Below are 27896 nucleotides of genomic sequence, written 5' to 3'. Positions count from 1 at the left end.
TATGAAGGTGTTCATTTCTCGCAATAATCTTTTCTGCAACTGGCTTTCCATAAAGCAAGAATGCCCCATCAGGCAAACTCCTGTGAGACCAATAATAATGTTACGGCAAGAGAGAATTCTTCAAGTTCTTATTTTCTTTTAGCCGCAAGCTTGAATTCACCGCATTCTTTCCAAAAGGCCAGTTAGCCATCGTGTTCATCTTGGTACGAAAATCCCTGAACGTCACCGCAATGACGATGGGCTTAGAGAACGCTAAGCCAACCTCATTCAAATTTTTGTAGTAAGAGCAAAGAATGTGAATCGCACTGTGCAATATTACAGACCTTTGAGATGAGGACGACCCAGTACAAGAACGAGATTTTCTCGATTCCAAGTAGTGCGCCCACGTAAACCAGCGTAGGGAAAACGCGATAGCCGTGGTACTGTCGCAATTTGTTAATCATAACACTTTGTAATTATACCTTTCTCAATTTGTAATATCTTGTGTCGCACTTTGTAACAAAAAAGCTGTTGCAATTTGTAACAACTGTCCATCGCACTTTGTAATAAACTAAGCTGTCGCAATTTGTTATAATTATATCATACTCTGTAATAAACTTCAGTTAACAAATTGTATGAAATTCGCTTTTATGACTTTGATCTTCGTCAAAAAATGAAACTTACTGTGATATCACGGTGTGCTTGGTTGCGAGTGCGACACGGTTTATTAGAAATTGCGACAGGTATTATATAGTGCGATGATTGTTAAAAATTGTGAAGAATACAGCCGTCGTCTTTCTACGTCGGGTTTTAGCGGGAATGTCATAGTGACCGCGGAAACAAGTTATCAAATGTACGTTAGAGGATTTATCATTTTGGGAACGGAACAAATAACTTATTTTTTCTGATGAAAGAAAAAAGGGAAAAAAAGCTTTCCTTGGCTGAGAAAACAGCCGACATTTGGCGACGCTACCACTGGTTTCCCCACCAAATGACGTCTGAGAAACGAGCGCAACAAATTCCATACTGATGACGCGTCACTACCCAGATCTGAGTAGTGCTTCTGATTGGTTGAATCAAATGTCCCACGCGGCACGACCAATCAGAAGCACTACCCAGATCTGGGTAGTGACACGTCATCAGTATGGAATTTCTGCGTTCGTTTCTCAGACGTCATTTCGCGGGGAAACCAGTGGTAGCGTCGCGAGATGTCGGCTGTTTTCTCAGGCTAAAGCTTTCCAGGTTGACTATTTTTTGAGAATACGCGAAAAAATGGCGTCCTCTTAGTCGCCCGTATGCTCAAATCTAAAAGTCTCTATTCGTCCGGCATACCTTATAGCCTATAACTACAACTTTGATGAACACTCCTCTAGTTTCGGGATAAAGTTTTCTGTTTCGCTATTTGCATCTAATTCCTCGCCGATACTTCGTTCCGAAGCGTCGTCGATACACGAACTGTTTGTTGTCGTAGCTCCACTGTAATTCTCGATTGAGGTGGTATCTTGCGATTCTAATCCGTGAAGCAAAAATACAGGGACAGAATTTGTCCTTAGAGGTCGACAGTCTAGTTCGTCAGGGGGAGGTGTCAAAAGAATTTCGATCCGCGTATCCCTCCTCTCAGAAAGAGTATTCGTTTGATTTCTTGCTGGCAAACTTAACGTAGAAGACCTTGGCTTCCTCTCTCCAAAAGAGAATCTCTTGACGTCACGTTCTGAAAAACGATTGGAATGTTGTATTCTTGCCAGCACAATGGGGTCTATTTTTTGGTTTATGTAAGGCTCAGAAGATCTGCGTTCAGAAAGAACAGTCAATGTTGAAGAGCACCTCGAACGATCCGTTTCAGCGCGTAGTCTGTTTGGAGGTGGTTTACAAAGCTCAAAGGGCTTTTTACATTTTGCGAAGCAATTCTTCCATATCTGACGGCAATCTTTGTTCATGAATAACAAGAAGAAGAAGATTATGCACAAAAATCCAGGAGCCACAAGATTGATTAATGGTAAGACTGTGTTGTAGCTGGGAGACTTGCAGTCTTTCGATGTCTGAAAAACAAGACATACAATCTTTTCACATTGTATTGATCATCCTCGGAGACCCAGGGGCAGTCAGTCAGTTTTCAAGCACAGGCGGAAGAGCCCCTGGGTACCGACTCTCACCGGACCATTTCCAAACGGTCAAGTGAATGCTGGCTCCTGATTGGGCACAAAAAATGCTTTGTATTATTGTGCCCAATCGGCGAACAGTTTCTCGTGAGTTCTTTTCGTGAGTTCGTACACGATTGGTATTATGTCGCCACAGTTGCCCGGTTCGTTCACCAAGCTTGTGCGTACAAGGGAAACTTCCATTTTCTACTTTCCTAACCAGAAACGAAGGACCTACCGATGAGTCGAAAAACGTTTCGGATGCTATCAGCAGGAACAATTCATTTTGTACTGAGAAAATTCTGTTTCTGACCGATCACAATGTATCGTAAATAATCAGATAATAGGAAGTTTAAGATGCGGCGGCGACGAGATAATAAAAAAGCAATAGGTTGACAAGGCAAAACAACAACTTTGCACGTGCATTACGCATTTTGCAGATTTCTTTGCCGTCACTGCACGACTACCACGTGAAGATGCCTAATTTCAGGTTTTGTGAACGAGGTAAACAAACAATGACAAAATTTTCTTTCTCTTTATGAACTTGGATATGGTTGATAGAAAATCAGCTCCAGAAGAGTTCGCTTGCATTTGACAAAGTAAGCGAGTTGGGATAATCACGATAGAGACTGGAAAAATGTGAATTCACTTTTCATGCGACGTTTTCGTGGCTGTCAGCTGTCGTGGAATCTTAAACTCCTTAAGATTTACGAAGGCATAATCGATGCAAGTGTGAATACCTGTTGTAAGCTCAAGCTTGTATTTTTGGAAAAGCGTCTTTAGTTTTCGGGTAGACAGTGGTAGTCTTTACACTAGAGCCTAAATAAGCTAAGAAATATTTCAAGACAAGTAAATTTTAATTACTTCAAGTAAAATAAAGCTTCACACACAACCGATTCTTTTTTACTTCTGGTTATTTTCCCACGCAACAAAATTAAGATTGATTGACATGTCTCGCCTTTCTCAAAGCTCAAGAAACCGCAAAACCGCAAGTCAGCTAAGTAAGTCATAAGGATGGTTTTCAAGTCGCTTGAAACTTTCTTGAATCGTTTCAGCTTTCCGACTTTAATGAGATGCAAAGCAAAGTTACTTGAGATTTTAGTTAGGCCTTCACACACGAATTTTTGGTTAAGTAAAACTTAGCGGCTCTTAAGTCTTACTTAACAGCCTAGTGTAAAGACAACCAACCAGTATTTTGAAATAAAGTGTTTATATCAAACTGAAAGTTTCCTGACTGCGTGCATTTGTTTGGTGCATGAGCCAGACAAGCCGTGATCGAGTCAATAGCTGTCGCGTCGTGTACGAACTCACGAAAAGAACTCAGGAGATGCTGTTCCCCGATTGGGCACAATATTACAAAGCATTTTTTGTGCCCAATCAGGAGCCAGCATTCACTTGACCGTTTGGAAATGGTCCGGTGAGAGTCGGTACCCAGGGGCTCTTCCGCCTGTGCTTGAAAACTTTCGTCGCGCGTTTTCTCCCGACCCGACTGACTGCCCCTGGGTCTCCGAGGATGTGTATTGATACGAAAAAATAGCAATTGAAATAACATCGTGGAAAATATACACCCTGGCCTGCGTGAAAATGGGGCTCGAGAGTAGAAGATAATGTCAGGCGCGGATCCACACCGGTTTCCACCGTTTTACAGAAATCGGTCAGATTTTTAATAATAGAAAACATTTTCCAAGTTTAAACCTGGGCAATTTCCTGCCTGAATGGCTCGAAAACCCAGGAAAGGGGACTTAGAGAGTTAAAAAACAAAACATTTCTTGGGGGAGCCCCCCCCCCCGGATCCCGCTAGATAGTACTTGCGCCTTCGGCCCTCGTTTATGAAATCGGTCATTATTTATCCTGGATCCGCGCCTGTATGTCTATATCAAAGACACTGCACCTTACCCTCGTCTTTAAATAGAGGCTAGCTAGGGACTCGGTTATGGTCTATAGTAGCGATTGCGTGGCGACAGGAAATTGCCATGAAATCCGACGCAAGTTTACGCTCGCGATATGAAATTTCTCATATATCGCATCAAACAAATCGCAAAAAATCGCCTGTGTAATCATGGTTTGAAATATAGACCGTAATGGTTTTTGATCTGAGAAGTTACGTCGACTTAGATGGAGTGATACGTTACCTGTAGACAAAGAAAATAAACTTCGGAATCGTGGATAAAACCTCTTACGCAGTATATGATTACAGTGTTGATGGTCAAGACAATTCCCACCAGCAACAGCATAACTACTGCCATGCTTATGAACTGCCGCTCCACGCGCCTCATGGAGACTCGCTCATCCCTCGCGCGGATCACACGTTTAGTTGAGTCCAAACGAGCCTGGCAAGAAAAAAAAACGACCGTTAGTGTCCACCAAACCAATTACACTGGAACCTCGATATAACGAAACCTCAATATAGCAAAAAAAAATTGCTAGTCCCTTATATCGAGGTCCCACTGTAACAATGTTTTAGCGTAATCTGGTCGGCTAGTGGAAAGCAGTTGAACACGTAACAATAGTTAACATTCAAGGGCCGTACAGGTTATCAGCTATCCATTTCAAACGTTTTCCCGGTGGAATCGCTTTTATCTACGAGTCCCTTTATGGAACTAAGCTAAAGGCTAATGGTATCATGCGGCCATCATACGAGACGAGATGGAATCCCAGTATACGTGACCAGCAGCTATGCAAATTCATTGGAGCAGAAAAAAGAGCTAGTTTTAACGTAAGAAAAAGGTTCAAAAACCACAGGGACAGCAACATGGCTGCCGTTTATTGTTTTGGAACTCGAATATGGCGGACGCTAAATCATGTGAAAACGCTCTGTTCTTGCTCGCCGGAGTCTGAGTCCGAGAAGCACGAAACTTTTAGAACTTCCAGCTGAGGGCCTCGTTATGTTACCCATGATATATAGAGGAGAAGTCGTTATGTCACGTTCCCATGGCAGCAAAATTTCTGAATGACAAGAACCCCAAAATTCACTTAAAAAGTGAATTCGCACTGTTTCAAACTTTATCAATCTTATCCAATTTCATTTAATTTGTCAAATGTTCGCGAAGTTTTCTGGGGTTGAATCCGAAAGGACCGTATTTAAGTTTAGAAAAAGAAAGATAAAATTTTTGTGTTGGGTTTACCTACTCTATAAAGCAAGCGCGTGAAATTAGGGAGTTTCACGTCGCAGACGTGTAACAGCGGCTAAGAAATGTACAAAAAAGCGTGATGCACGTGCAAAGTTGTTGTTTTGCTGATATAATCTTATTGCTTTTTAACTGTTTTCGTTGCCGTCGCCGTCGTGGTTGCTTAAACTCCCTCTTGTCGTGATCCGGAAATTTTGCTACCATGGTAACGTGACGTCACACTTCTCCCTCTATTGCAATGCTACGTTAAGCTTATCACGAAGGTGAAATGTTGGATGTTCTTCCGATGGAGAACGTAGCCTGCAAAGCAAGCGTTTCCGCGCGAGTTCGTCGAGAAAGTTGGGACGAGAGAATAGACCTCTTAAGTTTGTATGTTTTGTTTTCCCAATAGAGGTCCCAGGGGAACTTGACCCTTTCGCTTTTCATAAATTATTCGTACATATGCACGTGAATAAGACGAAATTTGAAAGAAACAGTTCTCTAGAGTATTATCACATGACTTGTATTGGGAAAACAAAGCATACACGCTAGAGAGGTCTATTTCATTTCCCTAGCTGTCGCTGCAACGTTCGCGCAATAGGGACTTTACGGTCCGACGACGCGATGGCAACGAGAACGTCTAACAAACAATAGGTTTAGAACAGCCTCGTTCCCAGTCGTCCTCGGTGATTTCGGATGTGACGTCACCTATCAAGCTTGTCGGGAAAATTCGCTATCGCGCTCGGTTCCAAGCCTTCTCTGGTCACTCGGATAGCGCGAACAGGCCTGGGTATGAGGCTGGGTTTAGAAGGCAAAAGAACAACTTTCCACGTGCATCACACTTGTTTGTACATTCCTCCGCCGTTTTAGCACGAATACGACATGAAATTGCCTAATTTTACATTTTATGGAGGACGTAAACAAGTGACGACGAATTTTATTTCTCTTTCTAAACTACGATAAGGATCCCAGGAATAACGTAACTTCAGTTTCTAAGCAACGTTTTCACTGCTATCGCGTCGTCGGATCGTAAAGTCCCTAATAACTCGATGGGAACGCTTGGTACGCAGGATATGAAGAACCGGAAACAGAGCTTGGGGAACGAGAGATGAATAATGGATACAAAACATAAAAATGGTCGATGGGGTTAGTGATAGGGCCAGGATTAAGGCTATGTTTTTGTCCATTTCTAATTTTTTCCTTGACAGTGAGCTCGTTCCCCGTACATAGTTTTAGTCAGTTACAATCGTGTCATGTTTGACAGGGTAATTGAAGGTAAGACATGTGACTAGAAATAATTTTACTACCTTTCTCAGACACCATACAATTGACCACAGCAAACACAGCGACACTCCTAGCGAGAGCTGCATGGGTAGCGTGAAAGCGAAGTAAGCCATTTGAATGCTGTCGGTTCCAGCGGCCAGAAGATCCGCGAACACAAACCTGTATCCAGGGGGAGAGATGAAAAGACAGCCTAAAACAATGCCCGCGGGGCCCAACCAGCTGAAGACAGATTGCATGAAGTGGAATTTCATAGGATGCTTGAAAACTCCTCGCCTTTCATGCACGATAACGGCGTAAGTATTCACTATGAAGCACATGGCCCAGAAGGAATGAGCCAGACTAAAATAATGCGATGTGGCGCCTGAAAAATAAGGAAAGATTACATTAAAAAAAGGGAAAAATTTCCTCATGTTTTATCACATGGTCTGAAGGATATAGCCAAACAGAGGGCTAGAAAACCGTTGGATATTTTACATGGTATTCCATGAGTTGTATTCCAAGGTCGCAAAGCAAACGGGGAGATGATATTGAAAAGTGACTTCAACAAAACTTTCCGTCGACGCCTCGCTTGGCAAAAATCTCCACAAAAATTCAGCCTACAGGCAAGGAAGTTGCTGAGGAGTAAACTGCCTCGTGAAGCGCTTAACTCAGTGACCAAAGCTAACTTTCGGTAAAATTTCCAGATATCTTTTTGTACAATGGTGAAAAACAAATATTGAAATTTAAAGTACTAGTAAAGAAGCTTCGTTTGAGTGGTCACACTAGTATCGACCACTTTAGAAACGAGGGGGAAACTGGAGCCAAAACGCGTCCCGCAATCGTTTCTAGGATCGTTACTGGCTCTGTTCCCAGTAACAGCCCCAGACGTCTTTGCGAAAGTTAACTGGACCAAGCTTACTCCTCGGTTTTTAAGTGGCGAATGGGATCTCATCCACGGACACAAAGAGTGTTGCCGCACTCCACCCCTACGACGAGAATCTGTACTTGGATACGACGGATTCGAGGAAAATTCGCCAATAATTGACAAATGAGCGAGGTGGAATAATATCGATGATAAATGAAACAAAACAAATTCATTTTTAAGGTGACGTTTTGATGCCGTCGCCATCGTTGTTACTTAGACACTAGAAGTCCATTTTTTTTTAATTTTATATTTTTTTCCGTTGCGAGGCTGCTGAGTACGTATTTTTTGAAAATTACCTAGGAGTTTAACAGCGAACGAGGAATGGCCACTAAGCTTCCAATATTTTTCCTCTCGACAAAATGTCTTCCCAAGTCCAATTCGAATGGGAATCATCCTGCAGCAAGCTAAAAGAGAAAAAAAGGAAAAGAGAAACCGTAGGCAAATTTAGGCAAGTTCAACAGTCGCACTAGATATTACGATAGTCTCATAAATTTTGCAAGCGTGCTTATTCCACACGGGAATTTGGCAAGTCGTGTGTTGCGTTTCCACGATGGGGCACTTGTCATCAAAGTTCTGCCTGAGGTTGAGGAATTTGTCATTGTTGAACTCCATATTTTCTGCCACTCTTTAATAAAAAAGAAAATCTGTGCCATAGGAATAGTAAGTACATAAGCAAAAGCTCCCTGGGGCGGAAAAAAGCAGATAACTTGTAACCTGAGAGCTGGTACGCTCCACTTCCGCTGTTTTGCTTCAAATTATTCACTTGGTTGTCCTGAGAAAACGACGTCACTACTTGTTTCTCTGCGAAATTAAGTCTAAGGACCAAGTGCAGAAATTCCATACTGATGACGTGTTACTACCCAGATCCGCATTGGTCTTGCCGCTAAGAAAATTTTCTTTTAACCGATCGGAAGCACTACCCAGATGAGAACAATTACGCGTCATCAGTAAGGAATTATTGCGCATGTTCCATAGACGTCATTTCGCGGGGAAAGCAGTGGTGGCGTCGCCAAATGTTGGCTGTTTTCCCTGGCTATCACTTGGTTAAAGTCCTTCACTTTTTGGCTGCTTACAACTGTCACCTCGTTTCACGTTGTTGCAAATACAATCACACCGGGGGTATTTAGAACTGACATTACGGTACTGTACTTCAAAACCTTCACATCTTAATAGAGACCCACCTTAAAGCAATACTTCTTCCACTTTCGACCCATTTTCTTTAGACCTTCTAACATTATATTAGATATTACTTACCGAGCAGAATACAGCAAATCATGATGTGAAAGCGAAGAACGTGTGGAAACTTGCGGCTAAAAACGTTAAGAGGGTATTGTTAATGACGTCAAGAGAGTGCGACCCTCAAGCATTTAAAAACCAATCTCGAAGCCCAAAATCAAGCAACAAGCAGGTTGTGGCGCATTCTCCTAAGCAACTTTAAGATTATTCCTGCATTGCGCATCCTTACTGCGCATAACTTTACGAGTGATAAGCGCGCTCACATTAAAAGATGGCGGCTTTTTTTCCGACGACTGGAGCTCCCCAGAGAGGTAAACGAGAACGAAGACCTTTCATTTTTTCTTTTCTTTTAAAACTAGCAGTAACTTTTTTTTGTACATAGATATAAATTAAGTAGGTTCAGGAAAGGATAGACGTATGTTAGCTAGAACTATTACGAGTAAGCGGAAAGAGTTTTCCCACTAGGCAAAGTTTACTTACAGGGTTTTTATGCTGGCCCAAGTAACGAAAGTGATAACTGTAGCGATAACAACCAGCCAGAAACCCATCACAACAACGCCATAATATATCTTCTGGGTTAATGGCGACTGTGTTGTCCAGTCACAAGGCGGTCGACATTGACTTCTTTCTTGGTCAAGAATCAGCGGGGAGTTGCATTTGAGCGGTTGACCTGTTAGTAAAAAATGGTGGGAAAACTTAAGTCCCATTCACCTTGAAGTTTAAACTTGTTTAAAAGCTGTTTAGTTAAACATAAAAGCGTAAAAGCTGCTAACTAACTTAAATTTATTGCAAATTTAGTGCAATTAAATTAAAAAACATAATGAATTCATTTAAATCCTACGTGAAACCCTGTGTTCCAGTTTTGCATGTCTGTTTAGTTGGTGTGAATGGGGCATAAATCACCTTAGAATGACGAAGTTTTTTTTCTCTTAAAGTAGTCTTGTAGAAGGACAACTTTTTCCCAGCAACGGGCAAATTTGACAACTGCTAGCCCTCCGAGCAAGTTCCATGTTTTGAGAGAGAGAGTGGTTAGCTTGCGTGGCGAGAGCGCTATAAATAAGGCGCGCAGGATTAACAAAGAGCAGCGGACACGTACGACTCCTCCTCACTCACGGCAGCGCCACCGTTCTTATTTGCGCCTTAAATTTATCACACGCATGCACGCAGGTTAGAGAGTCGTAGGTCACACGCGACCGAGCCGCAAAAATTTGTGACTCTTGGCCTTGCTCGCAGGCAGGGTGGTTCCTACTTGTTCAACTATCTCGTGAGAAACAAAACTATTGAAGTGCTTGTGATAGTAAAGAAATATGTCAAAAAAATAGATTTACCTTGTTTTGATGACTTATTTGGATTGACCCGCGTTTGGCCATCTCTTAGACTCGTGGTACTGCGGAAGAAGAAAAAACTTATACAGTAAGCCCCTGCTAATACGAAGGTACATTTTTTGTTAGGATTGGCAAAAAAGGTTCTTTTATTTTGGGTAGCTATTGGCAATTTAGGCTAAGTAGGTTGTTAATCAAGTACTTAATTTCTATGACGGAGATATAGTTTTGACAACCAGAAAAACAAAGAAATTGAGTTTGTTGCTTAAATATACAGCACGGGTATTTACTATTCACAACTGCACATTGCAAACCTTATTTATGCAAAGTTCATGAAGACAATTACAATCTGTACTTCTTAAAACCTTTCTTCGTGGTAGAAATTACAGAAATACTTCTACTTGAAATTACAGTTGGTGCAATATCCTTTTGTAATATCAATTGGCAATCTCGAAGTCAAACTTCTTGGTTGAAATGTGAGTTATTTTCTCGAGCTATTTCGTGAGTCTTTTGCGGGATGATTATTTTAATTGTTGAAAAATAGTCGGAAATAGTTACGACTAGGCTAGAAAGAGAGAACAGAGAAGAAAGAAGATTTCTATTTCAGGGTTGAACAGGGTCAACGCTTATTACTTTCAAGTCGGACCATGATTTTTCGGGATACAATTGAGGCAATTTTTGTTCTTCTTGCTCAGGAAAATGGGACTACTGCATAGTTTATGAGATACAAGAATTTCAGTTCCTGGCTTACTTTACAGCGTAAGAATGCTTCACCCTATGCCACGGAAGGAACTTACCCCTCACGGGTGGGATAATCGGAACACTAGTCTATACGAAGGTCTTTACGACCTTGTATTTCGGAAGTGATCAACCCATCGATTGAACATAAAAGGAATCAAATCATGCCTCTATGAAGATAGACCGGCACGGACACCGCATGCAATATCCACCCTCACCTTTGGGTTTATGCTCTGTTCATTTCAAAGTGTCAAAAGTTTTGACAATTTTGAAAATGCTTTTCATGTAACTGCGGCTAGACGACAGATGTGCTTTCTAATCAAAGCAATAGACAATAAAGGAAACCGGCTGACCATCTGCCCTTCCCCTAAGACAAGATTTTACCCCAGGTAAGAACTTGGTGTTGACGTTGGGTTTAATAGGGGAGGGGTAGATGCAGGATTACGCCGGTTGATGCTACTATGGGCTATGACACTACTGAGCCACCATATTGGATTTTGCCTAGACTGGTATTAGACTTGTTAAATTGTGATAAATTATGCGGTTTTCGGTTTTATCATTTTGAATATAGTGGAAACCGAAAGGTGCTAAACTCTGAAATACCAAGAAAACTCAGAAACTCTGAAGGAAACTGGAAAATCAATATCTCGAGTTTCTATCCCGAATTAACGACGATCATGTTCTGTCTGTACTGAAATCAATAAGAAGATACTTAAAACACCTCTAAAAATCACTGTTACAAAGTTAATGTATTACAAAGCAGTGTTCAAACTCTACACCTCGCAAAAAGTCGTCTTTTCCGGCGGATAAGCCGGGAAAAAGTAGGCGCCCACTCTGGTCTGTTTCAATCGGCTGACCAACACAGGTCGAATGCATTCTTTCTTTTAATGGTCACACGAGCGCTAGAAAGATTGAATACGTTCTTATGTAAGTGAAATTTTCGCGTACTCGTGTGTATATGCGACAGACGACTCGGATGAGACTCTTACGAAAGCCGCCGTCTAATACGTTTGTAATGGCCACTTTTGTTTCACTTCAGAAGCCGCTCTAAATGTAGAATAAATAACAAATTTAACAATGGTTTTGAACCACACGCATTCCAGGAAAGGCCCTATTAATCTACGGAGTACTTTAACACTTCGCAGTTACTTTCTGTCCGTAAAATGAAGAAGCCGCTGGAAAAAATTATACAAATACAACAGTGGCACGCGTGCCATATCATATAAAATGCTAAAGAATGTTCGGTACTTACTCATTCATGTTGTGATGAGGAGGATGATCCGGTTGAAAGACGTAGAATATCGTTGGTACAGTCACTGTGACTACTAGAACCAAGTGAACAAGATAGTAAGTCAAACTGCACCGGGAAAATGCCGACGATTTACTCCTCGCATGCGATTCCGATGACATAGCTTCCATATTCTCAAGAAGATCAATGTTTCATTCATAAATCGATATTGCTCGTCGTTTAGTGTTTTTTTTTATCGCCCCCAAACAGGAGCTAAAGACATGTAAACAAGTGAAGTCTAATCTTCTGAATCTTTTGGTAACATGACACGGTAGTGACGACCCAGAAATGACAGTGACTGTAATTTTAGCTCATTTTGTGACATGTTTACACAAAGGTGGGTGTCCCTTTCAACTTTTTATATGCACGACGGAAATATGTCGAGAGAGCCCAAGATAATAAGCTGTAAAAGATACTCGAGCTTAAGGGAAAATGTCGACAGGGTCATCTCAACATGTTACTTAATTATATGAACTTTATTTTCCCAGGTCGCTAAAATCTAAAAGAGAACAAACAATTAATAAGACAACTTCTTGATTCTCTTCAGGACCGATCAGGAAAATGTCTAATTTCCGGCGAACTCATCCATGATGCTTATTAATAAATTAGTCATGTCAGCTCTGCACGATTTCTGCCAAGTGTCGCTCACTTTTTTTGAACGGGAAGTTGCAAATTTGGATCATAAAATCCGAAGTTATTTTATCGTAATCTTCTGTTGGCGGGTAAACATCCTTTTTTTTCTTAAGATTGTTCAAACAAAACGCCTTCTTTGTCTACGCAGTTTTATTTGATCAGAATTGCAATCATTACTTAGACATTCGAAAATTGTTCGCATCACGTACCAATATCACTAGGTTTCTTTTTTTTTAGAGAAAGATTATTCAGTTGTGTGCTGTAAATACAGAAGACGGTATTTTTGTGGTACGGGTGCCCACTCCCCTAGAAAGAATCTTTCGAATTTAATCTTTCACTTACATGACACGATATACCACAGTGATTCAGTTAAATATCATTCTTTTCTGTGTCCATTTTTGTTAAGAACTTGGCATGGGAATCAACAAATTTTGTTGCCGATTTGTTGATTCTGTATTTAATTTTTAGCTGATATGTTTAAAATTGCTTCCAAAATTTTGCAGAGTTTAGTGGGTAAATGTTTTTTTTTCGTTGATGTGATCATAGTAGACTGAATAAACATGATGGTGAGCTTTGAATAGTGTCACTAGGTTCAAAACATCCAGGAGACATGAAAGGGAAAACCACTCTTCAGGGCTCAGCTGCAGCTAGAAAGAATTAGACTTATCCAGTTTCACAGTGTTTTGCACTATTTCAATGTATATGATTTCCATTTAAACGTTGTCATAAAAAAACTGTTACACATGAGGAGAGATGAAAAAAATGTAAAAAGCCAAATAGGAATTAATTCTATGTCAATAAACTTTATTCTGGCACGAGTCTCAACAGACCTTAAAATTTCTGATACAAGTCTTCCTTTGTTCTACTCAACACCGCGCTTTTACTTTTCATGTTTAGGCAAATGTCTCCAGAAAACTATAAAAACTGTGCTTTAATACGCCGATTAGTGTATAAATATTTCTAATGAATAAAAATAATCGACTAAATAAACACTGGGATGTCAAAAGTGGAGCAGCACTACGCAAATGTGGAAAATTGTACCTGCCCTCACTACAGACTCTGGGTGATGAGAAAAAGGCAAACACAAAGTTTGCTACCTGTATTCTGTAAACGCAAGTGAATCATTGTTTTCAGAATTTTTAATACCCATATCATGCTTTGAACAACAAAAAACCAGGGGTCACTAATTCCTATTTCCTATTTCGCTTTATACATTTTTCTTTCAATATTTTTCTACTACAACGTTGTTGTGTCGGTGTAAACAAGAAATTGTTCATGCTTGTAAATAGCCAACTGGTTAGCCTGGGAGCAAGTTCTACCGGGGCGCTCTCTTGCCCACCGACCCCCGTACCTCCGGGAACCCTCGCGTAAACTATTGTAGCCTGCGTGCCAAGCGCCGAAATGGGTGGAGGATAAGAGAAAAAGGAACTGGGACCGAGGAAAGAGGAAAAGGGACCATTTCGGGTTTTTCTACCTCTCAGTCCTCGTCTTTTAGCAACGTGTCTTCTGGTTAACTGGGGAAAGTCTATGCGTTGAGAAACATCACTTGGCGGGCTATGAATAATGAATATCTTGTGCACAATAGTCTGAGGTTTAATAGTAGAAAAAAGTGCTAACATGACACTGTAGCTAGAACATTAACATATTCATGCGTCTAAGCTTTGTATGGTACATATGTCAGGTAATAACACTTAGATACAGTCTCACTTTTAATTATCTGTCTTCGTTTCAGCTGATGTGCTCCTCAGAGCCAGCTGTCGTCGTTTTTCCCAGTGCAAAGTGCTTTTGAAGAATAAGCCTGGATGTCATGTATAAAGCCCTCTCTTTCAATATTAGTGTTGCTGTTAGTATCTGATATTATGCTGCTTTTACTTCCCAATTCGCTCAAATCACGGGAAGGAGAATTCAGTGATGACAAATTCAAGTTAATTTTTTCCGCGTCTTCAACGTTTTCATTGGCAACGAACAGAGGAACTGAATTACATCTAGATCGTTTGTCTACGTCATCCTGAGAGGTTGTTTCTTGAATCTTTTCATTTGAGCATACTCCCGTATGACTCGTGAGAAGTAAGCTTAACGTGGAAGATCTGGGTCGCTCCGCATTCACTGTTGTCACGCTACCAGGAAAGAGATAAGGATGTGTTAGTTTTAAAACATGATCAGCAGTGAAATGTTCCGATATCCTGCGATCCGAGATCACCGTGAGAGTCGAAGAACATCTTGAGCGATAAGTATCGGCGCGTATTCTTCCCGGGGCCGGCTTACATAGTTCGAAGATCTTTTTACACTTCTTGAAGCAGTTTATCCATATCTGACGGCAATCTTTATTCATGAATAACAAGAAGAAGAAGGCGATGCACACAAAGCTGGGTGCTACGACCATCACTAAAGGAACTATGGTGTTGTAAGTAGGTGACTTGCAGTCCTTTGAGATCTAAATATCAAATTAAAAAAAAACGAAATTAAAAGAAAAAACTTTAAGGCGCCTTACTTTTCCATATTGCATGAAACTTAAAGGCGCTATGTCAAAAGAATATATATTACTGTTTTAAGTCAATTCTGTAGTAAGGTCATTTCTTACTTAGTGCCTCCCCCCCTCGCCCCCCCACCCCCGCCCCAATACACAAAATGCTCCAGGTGAGTTATAAAAAGATATCAAACAAGCTTCGCCAGGAGCATTAACTACGGTAGTTATTTTTCTGATTTACGCAGGCATAACATGAAGACTTGAAAAAGTTGGCCCAAGTTTCCTACCATGTCCTTCCTTGTCACCCGTAGCAACAGATTGACTGACGAGAGAACTAGTGAGAGCCACCTTAAGATCTGTATTATCTGACTCGTCACCAGTCCTCTCTATTTGGATCGCACGCTAGACCGAAGGAAACACGAGGGGTGATGGGAAGGAGGAAAACGAAAGGGAAAGAGAGGGTCTCCCCTCATCCCTTCTTCCTGTCACTCCTCGCGCTCCGCCTCGCTTCTCACGTTAATATTAATAGATGACTGAGAGACGACTGGGAAAGAGTCAGCTGCATTATGAACAACTAAACGTGGCAGGTCAATGGTGTCCTAGAGAAGCGCGCTAGTCCGTCTCCTGGCAAGCGTCACGTTTTCTTGGAATCTTACCTGAAGACAGTCAAAATAGTCTATAGCCTGGTGTATGAAGTCCCGAGCGCGGTTCATCGCAACAGCATCTAATGCGAGGACCAACCCAACGACGAACAATATCAAGAACGCCATGCTCAGGAACTGCCGCTCCACTCGACGCATGGAGTCTCGCTCTTCTCTCGCACGGATCACGCGTTTAGTTGAATCTAAACGTGCCTGAAAGAAATACAACACACCCAATCAAAAGTAAACTTCCAAAAAGACTTTGTTTCAAATTGCGATAATTGAATTTTGACAAACCAAAATGTCTGGAGCGCACCAGTCTGAACGAGTCTAAAGTATGTGCGCTTGTAGCCCGTGTGAACACTCCTTTATTTCACTTGCTACCAGGGTAAATGGTTTCGATTACGCCCATACCTTTCTAATGTGCCACACAATAGACCACAGCAGGCAAAGGGACACACCAAGTGTGACAGTCAATGGCAACGAGATAGCAAAGTAAGCCATCTCAGTGCTGGCGGGTCCCGCAGACATCAGGTCCATGAAGTAAAACTTGTATCCAGGCTGGCAGAAGTATAGACAACTGGCTACAACGACCGCTGGCACCAACCAACCCAACACAGACTGCATGAGGTGGATTTTGATTGGATGTTTAAAGACGGCTCTGTTATGGTGAACAACCACTGCGTAGGTGTTGGCCACGAAGCACATGGACCAGAAGGAATGAGCCAAGCAAAAATAATGTGTCAAAGCACCTAGAAAAAAACAAATGACGAGAGGCAAGTAAGCTCATGGAATTGCTTGGTAGTTTGAATTGATATGCATCATTTCTCTGTCTGTGTTTGCTGTGTAATTTTCTTGTTCTTGCTTAATCTTAAATTTGAAGCTAGCAAGCAGTTTTGTGGAGTTGATTTTGTTGTTATAGGCGTCATGGATTGGGTAAAATCGCTTTATTTCTTGGTAGGGGGTTCTGCACCAGCTTGTCGTGAGTGACCATAGAATTGGTAGCCCTCGAACAAGTTCTATCTTTTCTGTTGACTCGGGGGTTCGACGCGGGAAGAAAAAAGAAAACTCATTTTCCTGAATCGAGAAAAGAGATCGCCAAGACAGCTTATTGCTTGGAGGCTGGTAATTGTCATGGATGTCTTACACGTAAGTAAAAGCTGTCCAGCTTTTCCTGTGAAAAGGCCCCCATAACAAACCTACGTCGGGGCCAGAATCCCTCTTCAATTTTCCCCTTGCTGTTGACCCTCGCTGTCTCCTGGAGATTTTTATCCCCCTTTCCTTAACAAAAATCGTAAAAAACGATAAAAATGGATGACTTACAGTACCTTGAATCACAGCCCACGATGAAGATTGTCCTTCCGGGTACCAAAACTTTTCATTCAGACAGAAAGTTGTTTCCGGACGCTTATGAATGGGAATCATCTTGACATTTGCTGAAAGGAACAAAGAAGACGAACGATCAGATTTTCAAAGCTTTCGGACTAGAGGGCATGTTTGTTCGATAATCGTCGGTAGCGTTTAACATAAACTCTTTTTATGCTGGAAAGGTAAACGGCGGGGATGAAAAGATGTCATTTAATGTAAGAGAGAAGCAAATCCAGAACAAGTGGAAGAGGTAAATTTACAGCCAAATCTTGCAGTGAGATTTCTCTAAAGAAGTGAAGCTGAGGACTTTGGTGGGGGGTGGGGGCTAACATATTATGTCCGGTAGTTTGTTCAAGGGATATTTACATTCTACCGTCGGTAATATGGGAGGACTTTAGCCACGTCAAAAACGACTGTAACAAAAATACCAACAGAGACGAAATCTTACAATATTAATTTTTGGCGTCAGTATAAACCAGTATATACGATTACTACATATTGTTATACTCACCAAGTACAATACAGCAAATCATAATGTAAAAACGGAGAACGTGAGGAAACTTGCGCCTAAAAGGGAAAGAAAAAAAAACGTGTGAACAAAAAAATAGATTAACATAAGATCAAACGGAAAAGTTTGGAATGAATGTCGCGGCAGGAGCCGGCTCCTGGTCGCTGTTAGTTTCTACTACAGGTAAAATTCAAAAGATCTGTCAGGACTGAGTTACCCATTATTGTCTTAGGACTCGAATATGGACCTACGGGCTGAAATGAGTCTCAGAAAGAGCTGACATATTTCTTTGAGGGGACTGTTTTGGTTCAAATTATTCTGGTTAGCATCACATGAGGCCGAATCAAACTTAGGGCCCGCAGGACAAGGGTAGTCATAAAAAATGGGCGAGGAAAGATGTAACCAATACTCACCGCGAGCGCAGCGGCGGAAGCATTACGTGATGTAAGGGAAGGGAACGCAGGTATGGAATTTGCAAAATTGTAATTGATTTTATGGACAATCGACCGGTTTTGATGAATTCTTTAAGCGTTCAGATTTTGTTCAGCAAATTGAAAAAAATTATGGCAAAATGAGGGAAGCTATGTTCGCTTCCCGAGCGTTTCTCATTTTGCTTTGCTAGCAGAATGTCTCAATTTCCGCGCCCTTTTTTCGATAAATACAGTCTTTGATCATGAGCTAGAATACTAAGTTTGGTATTATTTTCATGAAGAAATAAATGTGGGGAGGAGCGCTGCGTGACGACACAAAGAACGGCTGTGGAGCAGACTACTTTTCACAGGTACTTTCCTCTATATAATTCCACACTTATTCATTGGGTGACTTACAGGTTTTTAATGCTGGCCCATGTGATGGCAGTGATGACTGAAGCGATGAGTGCTGCCCACAAGCCGACAATGATAGTTATATAATTTATTTTCTGAGTCAGAGGCGACTGTGTGCTCCAGTCACACGGCGGTCGACACTGGCCTGTTTCTTGATCAGGGATTAGAGGCGAGTTACATTCCAGCGATTGTCCTGGTGATGTAACAGTAATAGTTAATCTCAAATATATATAATATATTTTAGACGTTATGATTTGTTTAGAGATCATTACGTCAGCTGTAAATAACTCCATGCAAACAATGGTCTGCCCATGCGCGGTAGACAAAAAGAGATGGTTTGCTATGGGCAATGCTCAGTTGGATTCCGGATTCCTTGAGTTGTATTCCAGATTCCAAAGCTCAGATTCCAGATTCCACAAGAAAAAATTATTGGATCCCAGATTCCACGAGCAAAAGTTTCCAGGATCCCGAATCCGGATTATTTTGTAGGACGCGATCTGTCTTAAAAATTACACTAATTGTTTTAATGTACGTTAGCAGACTGGAATTTTTCAATATGAAAGAGCTAGAAACGAAGCAGAAGGAAAGTAACGAGAAGTTACAGCAGGATTTGCACCACTTAGGCCTCAAGGGGATCGTTACTTTTGGGAGTTAGGAACAGTTGACTGAAAATATAAGGGGATATAAAGTGATATAATTCACTTCCACGAATGTGGGGCATTTAGGGCGTGGCACAAACTCTGGGAATACAGAAGAAATAACTTCTTTAATAACAATGAAAATGATTTTCCTCTTACAACATGTATTTAAATCACGCCAGTGTCAATCATCCACATTTTTTGCACTATATTCATTTGTTGGCAATAAGCCCTGAAGCCCATATGGTTTATTAGTCGTACCTTCATCACTGCGAGTGTCGTTTTTCGCCGTGGGCAGCAAGTTGATCGTTGTTTTACTATTTGTTGAATTTGAGGTAGTTCTGTAGAAGAAACAAGTAGAAAGAACTTAAAATGACATGCCCTGGATTAAAGAATTACTGAGAAAAAAAGCTGTTCTAACTTTTCTCATTCCCACTTTGACTTATTAATGACACAGTACTATACACTTTACACCATTCATCTCTTTTCCCTTTCTTTCTCTTTGCGATATAAGCTACCGTACCTATATGCATCGACTTATAGGTGGGAAACCTTTCAAAGAAAGTCAAACTATTTTTTAGCTGCTTCTGCGGTGCAACTTCTCTTTTTCATCCATTCAAAGACTTGTCGATTTGTTTTGTATGTAGCGCTATCCGATAGTTAAATCTCTATCAAGCGGAACAGTATCAAGGAAAACAGTTGTGTTATCCACCTTTCGAGTACCTGAGTCCTGAAGTTGAATTACCTATTCACCGAAACCTGCCTCTTAAAAGCTGCAATTCGCCCCAGCGTGTTTCCATGCTGCTGTATCTTGTTGTGACGCCACCGAGGAAAAATGTTTTTGCAGTTCCGTGACGACTGTGTCAATATTATTGAAAAATTTTCGTGTATTCTTATATGACAGCTAACGCGCACATCCTGTTCCGGGTCTTGTGTTTGTTAGAACAAACCAAACGATTACAACGCATTTTTTGTTTTATTGTTTTCTCTGAGTTTGCCACAGAAAGCGGCAAACCACAAAGCTTTAATAAGGCAAGGATTACAAACTTAGTCCTGGCATGAGTAGCATTTTTGCTATTTAAACTTCGTTTGATTATACTTTAAAGCGGATTTAACCTTCATGCCACAAAGTGTCTATGGGTTACATAATTTAAGAAAACAATGCTTTTGGAATGTGTGTGGATGGCATAAAGCATGGGTTTTTCCCTAGAGGAAAAAAGTGACAATCTAGTCAGTATCACTGATCAGTTTTTACGACTAGCTTCTACGCTCAGACTGGAGATAAATCAAGCCTGCAAAAAAAAAAACTCATGCAAATGATAAGGAGAAATGTTTATAATCTTTAGGGATTAAGTCAATAAAATGCTTAGAAGAATGTCAGCAAACAATAGCGGCAACATGCTTTCGTAGTGAGTTGTGCTTGTTCTCGTTCATTCTATAGCTTTTTATTATGTAACTAACAAAATAACGCATTTTTCCTCGCCCCTTGAATTTCTGTTTTTTTTTTTTCACGTTATTGACACTTTTGGCGATGGGGAATGAGGGGGAGGGATGAGTGCTGGCATGAGCTGAAGCCTGAAAAAAAAAAAAAGATGCCATCTTCGGAATCATTAGGGAGTACCTTCCCCCCCGTAGGGGTACGTAGTCCTTATTTCAAGAGAGTGGGAGGCTGCTTGAACATACGTAGTGAACCGATGTCTCACCGGTTTCTCACGATCAAGTGAGGATTCACAACGAGTGATACCTCTCCAGAGGCCATATATTATTTACCCTCCGGGATCTTTAGATTTGACTGTCAACGTGTATGAGATCTAGTATGAGTACAATCTAAGACTGAATTTTGAGCCCGCTTCCTAAGAATTCCCATTGCTGAACTTGACATACTAGAATGGCGTATGGGAAACGGGTGTCACTGTGGATTTAACCCAGGTAGGGCAAATGAACTTGGTTTGAAAACGTGAACGCCTTGTCCAATCTAAAGGCCCCTACTTTCTTTGTCTTCTTTACAAGGTGAACACTCCTCGAAGACGCCAACATTCTTAATTTCATTTGTCATTTTAATTAGAATAAAAATTGAACTGTTCATACAAATGGAAGACATTGCCCCTCATCTCACGTGATGGAACTCAAGCTTGGAGACCGGTTCGTGATCTTAGCACCGTCATTCAATTAGGGTTAATTAAAAATTCTGACTGATATGGTCGAGTAAGAATCTCCGCTATAACCTTTTAAATTATACACCTAAATTTACACCTAAGGTTTTGTAGGGTTTTTAATTTCTGCGGCGTATTTCTCGTCGCTCTTAATACTTCACTGTCTTAACGAGTCGACGAGTAGAATACTCGAGTTTGAGACATATAATTTAACGAAAAATCTTTAGTATTTAATATATTTATTATACAAAGTTCTCGAGACAAAAACACGAAGGGATTAGTTTCGCTTACGGAAGTTATTATCAGCCTTTTGTGCGGCGCGACAGATCACGTAAACTTCACAAAAATCGATATTTAGTATCGATAGGTTAAATTGAAAAATGGATTTTTTCTTTAAGTATTGACAAAAATATACAACGGTGTTTACGATAGTCAAGGATAACTTTTTGTCAGTATTACTCTGTCTTAGAGATAAAAGGAAAACTCGTACAGTAACAAGTAACTTGCCCTTATGCCCTACAAAAGCAGGCAAAATTCTGAAGGAAAGATGGAATTTTTCTACTCGAAGATTTCAGCCATAAATGGAATCTGAACCACAAGTACCTTGCACTAGCACCGGTATAATACGTGTCAAAGTAGACTTTCTAAACGACAAAAGAATTATCCTAAAACAGACAGTGTATAACACCTCCATTGAAGAAATGTTGCAATAAATAAACGAAATGCTTTTATCTCGAGCTGAAGAAGTAGACTTCAAAAGAGTGACTTATTTTAATTACTTGGGGCCGTACTAAGGTAGAGCAAGCGAAAATTAAAAAGTCAGTCACGACCACATATTTCGTTCATCGCCAATCTCTTGAAAGGAAGAGAGACAATAATCAGTTTCAAATTTTAAAAAGTGACAATTTTTGAAAGTGAAATTGCTCACCTTCAGTTTTGGAGTATGGGCATAATGAAAACGAATAACTGTAATTTCAGTTCATACATGAAATCATTGAAAAATATACTGAGAAATGAGCCTTAAGTTTTCGTCAGTTTGCCTTTAATAATTTTTTATACTTCAGTGCTTGTGTATTTCCTTCCAGGCCGGTCTTCCAGTTCCTAACTTGGCCCACAAGACTAGGTCGTTTGACTTCCACAGACCTCCGTTCTTTTGCACGTTCTTTTTTTATTCAAATACATCGAATTTTCTTATATCCAGTTTTTTCGTACCCCGGGGGGACACTCAACAAAGTTTTATACAGGGAGGCTGCTCCCCAAGGTCCCACCCCTAAGCCTTTGAGAATACCGAAATGACGATGTCTGAAGCCTTTCATATGCTTCAACTCGTTAAATCCCAACTCTTTTATATACTAGAAGCCCTAATAAGATACCCCTTTCGGCCGGTGCCTCCCAGTTTACCGCTAACTGCTGCTTGTAAGCCTTGGGCTTAGGGGCTAATAAGAGACAGTACACCACAGGTCACTATAGGGTGTACCCCCCGGATCTAAACGGTCACCTCCATCAGCGAAGGCAATTCTCAGGTGGTAACGAGCGCACATATTTCTCCTGTATTTTGATAAAATCTACAGCCTCCAGTTGAGAAGAGGCCATCTCCCTTTTAGCAAACGAGTTGTGAACGAGTCGACGGTCAGTTTATAAATACGAGAGGGCTAAACGTATTTGACGTTTTGTGTAAGAGGAATAATGGCAATCGAAAAATCAAGTTTACTTACCCATTTGAGCTGAAGTGGACTGGATGACGCTGGCTATAGAACACGATGAAGAATACTGTTGGTAACGATACGAGTATTACAAGAACTAAGTGACCGAGGAAGTAAGGCAGGTTCCGCCGAGAAAGCTTGATTAAATTACATCGCGATGTCGTCTTCGATGAACATGGGGTAGTTTCCATGTTTTGTGCCAGTGAGTAGTGATCCTTTATGATTGAAAATTCTTCCAAACGCGTTAGAGAAGATAAGAGCTTATGTAAAAGACAAAGGTCAAGTTAAAATACACGTAATCAAAAATCTCGAATAACATAACACTGGTCGTGGCTCATCATGTAATTAGATAGGAGTCTGCGGTGACATGTTGACATTAGGATCTGGGACATGACAGAAAACAGCAATATTTTGACTACACTGTCATGCGCGTTCAAAACGTTGACGAGAAACTTCCGTCGGCACAAGTTTCGTGTTTGAAAATATTATCCTGCTAAATGCTTTTTCATTTATTGTTATTATGTGTTTTAAACCACTAACTTGGTGAGAGGAAGCCCAACACTGCATGTGTTCTCAAACAAATATTGCTCCACTACTCACGAGCTCTTCCGGTAAAGAATTAGAAAACGATATTTTAGACACTCATTTCCCCACGCTGCACTCAACTTCCTCATTCTATCACAAACGCCAGGCCTCATCAAAGCAGGAAAAAATGATTTGAATATATTTTATTCACTATCTAAAAAGCAGATTTCTCTTCTGCCCAAGCAAACACTCTTTAAGTCAAAGATTTTCCGTGTCCACGCGTCCACCCAATGTAAACAGTTTGATTGTCAAGAAGATGACGTCATGATCACACAAACACTAATGATCACGTACTGTAAACATGCCTGTGCCTGGATCTAAAATGTACATAAAATGCAAGTGAGTCATAAAGTTTCACTGCTCAAACAGAAAACAAGCACAGCGAAAAACAAACAAACAAACAAACAAAAAAACAAGAACAAAAAAAAAAGCAAAACAAAACAACACTGTGAATTTTTCGAGCCCAGTTTCAATTTATATCAAAGCCGTGATTGTGGATGTCGACCTTATCAAAATCCCGCGAGTGGGAGTATCATTTTTTCCAAAAGTGTTTTAAATGATTCAGACATAATATCCTGTTTTTAAAGCAGGTTTCTGCTGAAAAACGTAGGTTGATAAAAAAATTATCGGAATGTCCTTGAAAAGCAAAGAATGAAAAAACGTATATATACTCTTTTATTTATTTTTAGCAGGTGGAGAGTGACCTGTTTGCAACTAGCTATAGCACAAAGAACAGATTATAAAAACTGACAGTCTTGCCAAACATTGACAGACATGAAAGTTTCAGTTTCTGATTTAAATTTTGTAGCAATTTCCGAAAACGTAAATAAGGTAAAAGAACTTTTGACTGAGAGGAAATAAAAATCAAACAAACAAAAAAGTCGTAAATCGAAACAAGAGATCTAACGCACGCAAGGTTTAGGAAACTAGAAATAAAATCTGTTTTGAGTGGACTCTCCTAAAATTTTGAAAGGGTAGAGCTTTAAAAAAACTCTTGCCGAATATTATCAAGGGTTTTTTACAGCAGCAGATTCTCTATGAAAACGTACGTTCCGGTAACTTTTTTAAATTTCAGTCCACGGGGTCTACCTCCTTCCTAACTGCCCGTTTTTACTCAGACCTTACTCAAATACACTTTTGAAATCGTTAAATAGTTTCAGTTAGTTAGTTAGATATTGTTTTATGATACCCAGAGATCGTAACTGGCCGCCATCTTTTGGTTTCTAAGGGTAAGGGGTTGCACCTCGGTGCGGAGCCTCCCGGTATAACACGTTTTTGAGTATCCCTGGGGTGTATAGGCTAGTAACGTCCATTGAGACTAGAAAAACGTTGTTTGGTATCCTTGAGTCTTCAAAAACACGTGTTTCCAGAGGCAGGACCTGGGATCAAATGATGCGTAAAGAGGGGTGCGCACAAAATGTTGAATTAATATTACAACAGTGTTGAATAAAAAAATTGTCGTTGAATGTGGATGAATATTTATCGCGAACGTGAATGAAGATATTCGTGAAAAGAAATTAAATCGTTCAATGTGAAGGGATGTGGAACCCGTGTGAATTTTGCATATTAACAAAATGTTGAATGCAAATCAAGTGTGAAATAAACATTATGACCTTGAATGTGAATGAATATATGTTTCAAATGTGAATGAATATATTCGTAAGTAAAAAATATGTCGCTGAATGTGAATTGTGTCCACGTTGAATGACAAAGTTGTTGAATGTGAATGAATACATTCGTGCAAAAGAATGAAATCATTAAATGTGAATGAATATGGAATTTGTGTATTTTGCACCACTTCGCTAACCATACATAAAAGAATACAAACATTTATGAGCACTTTTTCTCTTTGTTTTCCACACATACCTCACTCAAGAGTGGCTATGATGACCTTACGCTTAAAACAATTGCAAAGTTTGGTGTATTTTTACGAACACCATTCCAAACATATTTTCTTAATACCCTGCATGATAGTTCCCTCGAAAACCATACCCGATTCCAGACCAAAATGGGCAAAATCTATAGCTGTTTAATTTCAGAGCAAAAAGGCACAAAAACCCTACCCGATGTGGCGGCACATACTTACCGTGTGGCACGAAATTTTTGCGGGTTCTAATTTTTGCGTTTTTTGCGGTTTTTCCAGCGATCCGTAAAAATAAGTTCCCGCAAATAAAAATTACCGCAAACATTTTTCCCGCAAAAATTTACTCCAGAGTAAATATTCTCTTACTCAAATTCGCTACAAGAAAATACAGTATAAGAAATCGTATGTGCTCAATCACAAAGTTGTCTCTTTCATTCAGAAACAACGAAATACTGGTTTATTGTTTGAAAATATGTATTTCTACGGTACGTACTCAATAAAAACGAAAATATTATAATTATTATAATATTGATCTTCCTTCAAATAATTCTTCACTACGCAGTTCACATATATGATTTTCATATATTCATAATTTTAATATTATAAATGCTGGGTACTGGGTACTTTCTGAAAATCGCAAAAATTAATTCCCAGCAAGAAAAACCAATCTGTCCTAATCGCAAAAATTAGTTCCTGCAAAACACAAAAAATCGTCAATCCGCAAAAATAAACTCCCGCAAAAATTTCGTACCACATGGTATATAGCTTGTATTTAACAATTATTCCTTGAGCCCGAATGGGCTCTTGAGTCAATAGCCCATGAGGCCAAAGACCGAATGGGGTATGGACTCAGAGGCCATGAGGGCGAGAGGAATAATTGTTTTAGTAAAATCCAACTAGTTGGTCAAAAATATCGAGAATAAAAAATTAAGTTTTAGCTGGTCCTTAGCTAATCCTTTTTTGCCGCCAAAAAGCCCGCACCTTTCGCTATTAGTGGGCTATAACATATAGCCTAGTAGTAGCTCAACCAATCAGAAGGCAGCATTGATAATAGACCACTAGCTGGATTTTACTAAAGGGGAGTACCCTCCCGGCTGTTGGAAAAGTTATGCAAACAGGAGACACAAACAACTTTCTGGAATACGGGAAGAGAACAAATATCGCAGTTCACTGAACAAGCAAAAAATCATCGGCTGGTAATATTAAGTAATGATCCGGGTAAGGTGGATAGCAGTTTCTTTTGTTATGCGGCAACGGTGCTTTCCCCACATAGGAATGTTCTCATTTTTACACAGAGAATGCATAAACCTACATGAAGGCCGTTTACGCAATAAAATGCACTTACACTCCACTTTGAAAGGGTGTTTTTTTGTGTTAAAAAATTTTGACCAATCACAAGAGTTGAAAACAATAGCCAAGAAAAGTTTACAATTTTACATGTTCCCCACATAGGATTTCTTTTTTATTCAAACTGAGACAAGATTTTGTTATATGGAAGACGATTGGAAAGTAAGGATGAATATATGTACCGCTTTATGAAGTTTTGTTAACTTTTGCTGTTTAAGCCAATCAGAAGTAAATACAGACAATAGAAAAGTTAGCACCTTTTTTGCATTCCAACATGTTCGTTGCCGTTGTTGCTATCGTTCTTATCTGGACCGTTTCTTAAATTCACAGAGCAAATCTCTTGGAACAAAATTTTTATTTCAAGATATAATTGTGTTCAAAGGGGAAAAGTGTTAAAACATGTTTTAAAATTCTCGGACCTAGGGACACATTTCAGGCAGGCTGGATTTTTGTGATTTTTTAATTTACACACTTCTCATCTTGCCCCCCAAGAGTTAGGGATAAAGAATGGCATCATCAAAGGCAAAGGCAAAGCTCCGGCCGCTCGGAGCCCTACCTCTGAAGAAATTTTCAAAACGACTCCTTAGATGGTACAGTACCCTGGCTCCAGAGGTCCGCTTTCAAAATACCTAATATGTAATAGTCGTGCATACGGTTTGATAAGGCTCTCGGCATTTCGCGCCTCGTTGAAGCGGCTTCGCCGCGAACCATCTCTACAGCCCCCGAAATGATCCCGACCCCCAAAATAATCCCCAACCCTGAAATGATCCCCAAATCGACCCCGAAATGATTCCCATTTCTCTTCACGTCGACCCCGAAATGATCCCCAATTAATTCTTGGAATGGAACTTGTATTCCGTCACGGAATTATTACAAATCTGTTGCAGCGTTTACGTTCTCAAATCGCGTTTAACATTTCGATACAAATTGAAAACCTTACATTCAAGAACAGTATTTTTCCTTCTTCCCTTCCCATGAGACCCCGCGCGCGCCTCAACCTAATCCCCAATCGTCTCTCATCCCAAAAAACACTTAAATAGCGACTGGGTACGAGTCTGAGTCAAGATCAGAAGACTTTAGCAGCGACTGATCAAACAAAGTGAAATATAGTTTAGTTGCGATATTTCGACTGGCCAATAACAGTCTTCATCAGGTTTATTGGGATATCA

The 27896-nt window shown here is 40.3% G+C and overlaps 2 protein-coding genes across 4 annotated transcripts; both read right to left on the bottom strand.

Moving 5' to 3' along the window:
- Positions 1 to 1255: 1255 nt before the first annotated feature.
- LOC140930399 (uncharacterized) lies at positions 1256 to 12079 on the bottom strand. Of its 3 annotated transcripts, XM_073380085.1 has the most exons (6): positions 9129 to 9314; positions 8667 to 8722; positions 7709 to 7816; positions 6532 to 6869; positions 4250 to 4447; positions 1256 to 2018 (listed from the first exon to the last, which is right to left on the bottom strand). In XM_073380085.1, the coding sequence occupies exons 1-6, from the start codon at positions 9194 to 9196 to the stop codon at positions 1326 to 1328; spliced, it is 1461 nt and encodes a 486-aa protein (XP_073236186.1). In that variant the 5' UTR covers positions 9197 to 9314; the 3' UTR covers positions 1256 to 1325. The 3 variants fall into 3 exon arrangements, with proteins under 3 accessions (XP_073236186.1, XP_073236187.1, XP_073236188.1); XM_073380086.1 differs by lacking the exons at positions 8667 to 8722; positions 9129 to 9314 and adding an exon at positions 11961 to 11982; XM_073380087.1 differs by lacking the exons at positions 7709 to 7816; positions 8667 to 8722; positions 9129 to 9314 and adding an exon at positions 11961 to 12079.
- Positions 12080 to 14201: 2122 nt separating this feature from the next.
- Positions 14202 to 23420, bottom strand: LOC140930398 (uncharacterized). Its single transcript, XM_073380084.1, has 8 exons — positions 22944 to 23420; positions 19337 to 19416; positions 18441 to 18630; positions 17617 to 17672; positions 17066 to 17173; positions 16152 to 16489; positions 15753 to 15950; positions 14202 to 15063 (listed from the first exon to the last, which is right to left on the bottom strand). Exons 1-8 carry the CDS (start codon positions 23120 to 23122, stop codon positions 14374 to 14376), a joined length of 1839 nt encoding a protein of 612 aa, XP_073236185.1. The 5' UTR covers positions 23123 to 23420; the 3' UTR covers positions 14202 to 14373.
- Positions 23421 to 27896: the final 4476 nt, after the last annotated feature.

This window comes from Porites lutea, chromosome 3 (assembly GCF_958299795.1).
Source record: "Porites lutea chromosome 3, jaPorLute2.1, whole genome shotgun sequence".
Taxonomy (NCBI): domain Eukaryota; kingdom Metazoa; phylum Cnidaria; class Anthozoa; order Scleractinia; family Poritidae; genus Porites; species Porites lutea.
Note: the sequence above shows the minus strand (reverse complement) of the source record. Positions and strands in the feature narration are given on the sequence as shown.